Source organism: Nannospalax galili, unplaced genomic scaffold (genome assembly GCF_000622305.1).
Source record: "Nannospalax galili isolate Female #2095 unplaced genomic scaffold, S.galili_v1.0 scaffold2008, whole genome shotgun sequence".
Lineage (NCBI taxonomy): Eukaryota > Metazoa > Chordata > Mammalia > Rodentia > Spalacidae > Nannospalax > Nannospalax galili.
This window is the reverse complement of record NW_008357485.1, coordinates 191,060-195,152: the sequence shown is the minus strand read 5'-3', so window position 1 is coordinate 195,152 and position 4,093 is coordinate 191,060. Positions and strand designations below refer to the sequence as shown.

Below are 4,093 nucleotides of genomic sequence, written 5' to 3'. Positions count from 1 at the left end.
CCCTCCTGCTCACCCCTTCCTCCCAGCCGCTTGTTCCAGCCAGGCCCCGCCCCATCTCCTTCAGGGTCCGCCCCTTTGCCTGCCTTTCCCTTCCCCACCCCCTCCAGACCCGCCCGCTCCGCCCCGCCCTGCCCTTTACTCTCACCCTTCCCGCCAGGTTTTCTGGAGTCTGACTTCTTAGACCACGTCCGGAAAAGCTGCTGGAAGGCGGCCGATTCCGCCCCCTCGTTCACCACCTCCACATTGGTGCCGGACGGGTAGCCCTTGGCGTGGATGAAGCCCTGGGGCGGGGCTCCGTCAGGCCTGGGCTCCAGGCCCTGGGCCTTGCTCCACCCCCTGGGGACCTTTCGCTAGGGCTTGGGGGACTACCAACTCCGAGAAGCATTAATTAACGGAGCTGACAACCCATTTAACTTGCAGGCTGTGTCACTTCCGACTTCTCTAAGGTCCCTGAGGGCATGCAGGGTCCCCTTGTCCAAGCCTAGAGAAGGGCTGGCCGTGACAATCCCTAGAGTCCCACAAAACTTCTCTGTGGTCTTAGGTGTCCCTGATTTTCCCTCTCAGTCAAGATTCCCAGGGCAGAGTACTCACTTTCTGACCAGGACAAGGGTCCCTCCCCTTGAAGACCCCCAGGTATAGATGTTTCAGAGGAAGGTCATTACCTCCGTTAGTCCCCAGGAAAGACATCCTGTACCAGATCTGACCACAGACTGCCTCCCTAGTCAGACCCCTATAGAGGCCCCGGGACCTCACCACAGCTCTGCTGAAGGCTGCCTTCTTCTCCTGGGGGCCGGATTTGCATCCCTGCCACAAGTAGATCTTGAAGCCGCCCTGGTCCAGAAGGTAGCAGTCCTAGGAACAGAGGTGGGGCTGGTCAGCAGGTAGCTCCGAAGGGACTGGGGTTATTGGATGGGGGTACTGGGGCCAGGCTTTCCTTACCTCCTTCTGCAGGAGGTCCTGGGTCAGTGGGCAGGTTGCCAGTTCCTGGACCACCAAGTCTTTTGCCTTCTCATAGACACTGAGGGGCATAGCATCCAGATGTGGGTAGCCAGTCCCTCCCTGGCCTGGTGCCATCCCAGCACTCTTGAATGCCTCCCATTTCCCAGAGACTAGAATCATTAGTTGTGAACTTGATTATTGCTTGGGACCTTAGGTTAGCTCCTTGACCCTCACAAGGCCTCAGTCTCTCCATGTTTACTATGGGTTTCTCAGCGAAGCTGCCACACATCATTCAAAAGTTTAGGCAGGGCCCAAGGAGGGCCCACATGACCTACCCCAGAAACACACTGGAGTGTTCTGTAGAGATGCTGTGTTATTGCAATAATCATAGACAAGAAGTTGTGGACTGTTGCCTTCCCTCCCCCCATGTCCTCCTAATTCTACTCACTGGTAGAGACGGACATGGGCCTTCTGCAGTTGGTTAATACTGTTGTTGGGTATGGCAGCACGCAGGCTGCCCACTCTGCAGCCCAGCACAGCCTCCATGATGTGCATGAGGTCGGTGGCTTCACGCTCATCATCCACCACACCAATCTGGGCACGGCCACCACGCTCCCTATCCCGGAGACTGCAAGTCAGGGCCAGGGCCTGTTGGAGAGGACCAGGAAGTCAGGGCTTCCTGGGAGTCACCCCTCATGACACACACAGTCCAGCACAGGTCCTTCCCATTACTGCCTGGTGCTCCGGTGGATATCCTGTCATGCTAGCATCCCCAGGGCTACCACCAGTGGTGAGACTGAACTCAGCCAGTACCTAGTACATGTCTGTTGAGTTGAGCTAGAGAGCTCAGCTGCCTCTTGGAGGATGGAGGACCACCCCTCTCCAAACCCTGCACCCCCCACTTCCTAGGGTAGACACTGACCCGTGATTTCTCAGAAATGCTGGTTTGGGGCCCATTCCACTGGATCATCATCTTGCCCAGGTCCAACAGGAAAATGCCACCCTTATTAAAGCTTTTCCAGGATAATGCCACCTGCCAGAGCCAGGAAAGACACGGAAGGAAAAGGCATCTGACCACCAGCACCAAGCCACAGGGGATCAAAGTAGGGTGTGTCACTTGTATGCATGAAAGTATGTGCAGTTGTGTATGTAGACGTGTGTCTGTGACAGCGTCTGTCATATGCACACATGCATCTTGTAACCACATGTGACCTTCCACAGGGCATATGTCACTGAGTGTGACACCTTTCACTCAGTGTGCCTGTAGCTATACATGTGTGCATGTACATGTGTACAGAAGTGGGGCACAGGTATTTGTGTATATGTGTGTGAACATGCACATGTGCATATGTGGGGGAAACATATATGAACAAGAGTGTGTGCTCATGGTGCAGTGTGTGTGTTTGTGTGTGTGTGTGTGTTTGTGTGCTTATGTGGGGGCAGCATGTAACTGAGCATAGAAATAGTTATCAATTGAAACTATTTTGAGGACCAAAAAAAGACAGTCTAAATAACTATGCTAGGATAATAGGAAAAGCTAGCACTACATGGTGTCCATCCTCACATGACCAGGAGTCTGTGGGTAACGGAGCAGAGTCTGTGAAGGACTATGTGCATCCCAGGGGTTACCACATGTGTGGACTGTAACATGCACAAGCATTCACACTGTGGCTGAATGTCCATTGCATCAGATTCTGGTCAGATGGCAGTAGTAGGTCTTGTTCTTTTGTTGATTTCTTGGTGGATGAAGATAAGTGGTAGTTTGTGCTAATTTATATAAGGGAATTACCTAGACTAGACTGAGGGTGCTATCTAAGGATGACAGGGATAGACAGCATAGGTGCATGTATGCGACAATGGCACTGTTTGTGAGAGTGAGGCTTTGTATTCCCTCTGTATTGTGATGCATACAAAGATCCAGTGCACTGCCTCAACTGCCTCTCCTGTCCAAGTTCTTAATGTGCCCATGAGACATATGAGGAGAAAGAGGGTCCAGCAGCAGTTCCCCCAGAAACCCAAGGCTGCCTTTTCTCTTCTCCTACATCAAGCCTGGCCATTTGGGGAGCTATAGCTCCTCACTCCACGCTCTCCCTCTCCCTTATACCTCGATAGACCGAGCTCAAGTTCAGAGGTCAGACAGCATCTGTGGTAGCCCTTACCTCAGTGGCAGACACGTGCTTCCTTCCCCTGATGTGTAGCAATCGCTGGACACCATACATATTGGTCTCCTTATGCCTAGGATCAGAGGCTTGACCTCCCTTCCTGTATCTGTGGAGGGAACAGGGTCTCGTAAAGGAACATACACATACAATATTTGGGAATGAGTGTGGGAGTGAGCACACACATGTGTAAGTGGGGGGATGCCATGCCTGTTTAGTACATGTGTCTGAGACAATGTGAATATATGAGTGTGTAAGTACAAAGGTACTCATGAGAGACAAGCAGAGATATGGATCCATACATGTATTCATATACCTGTACACATGGGCAGGTTATGTGTATTTGTTTACCCATGTAAGTCTAGATGTGAGTGCGTCAAAGTGGGCAACACTATATTTATATAGCGCACATGAACATCCATGTATGTGTACCCATTTACAGGTGGACATGCATGGGGCAGTGTGTGTTTCTGTTATGCATATAGGCTTATGTGCATATTTGCACTATATGCAAATATTTGGTCCAACTCTATGAAACAGAAATAATTTAATATTGGCAATTAAGTTCACTATGTTCTACCTTAGTATGTGACAATTATCTATGTAAAAAAATATGAAACAATTTAGAGCAAAAGACATACTTCTTCCAGCCCAGCAATCAAAGCAAACTACAGATGACATTGGTGTCCAGCCCCAGATACAAAACCAAGGCCAACAACAATTGTCTTCACAAAGATGTATATACAAACATTCGTGGCAGCAGTATTAATACAACCAAAAGATGAAACACTACAGATGTCTACTAGCTGTTGAACTAATTAAATAAGGTCATTCAGATAATGGGCTATTATTTTGCAATGAAATGACATCAAGTAATAATATATGCTATGATATGAATGAATCTTGAAAACAGGATAAACAAGGGATGAAACTCAGTGGTGGAGGGCTCGTGCAGTAATGTGTACAAGGCCTCGGATTCCATCCCTTGCACGGGG

At 49.9% G+C, this 4,093-nt stretch overlaps 1 protein-coding gene across 1 annotated transcript in view; it reads right to left on the bottom strand.

Annotated features, from left to right (window-relative positions):
- Vill (villin like) overlaps window positions 1-4,093 on the bottom strand; it is a 19,542-nt gene that overhangs the window by 8,484 nt on the left and 6,965 nt on the right. Inside the window, 6 exon segments of the mRNA XM_008855103.3 lie at window positions 146-281; window positions 754-852; window positions 940-1,018; window positions 1,388-1,587; window positions 1,862-1,972; window positions 3,099-3,207. Coding sequence (XP_008853325.2) covers window positions 146-281; window positions 754-852; window positions 940-1,018; window positions 1,388-1,587; window positions 1,862-1,972; window positions 3,099-3,207 — 734 coding nt within the window.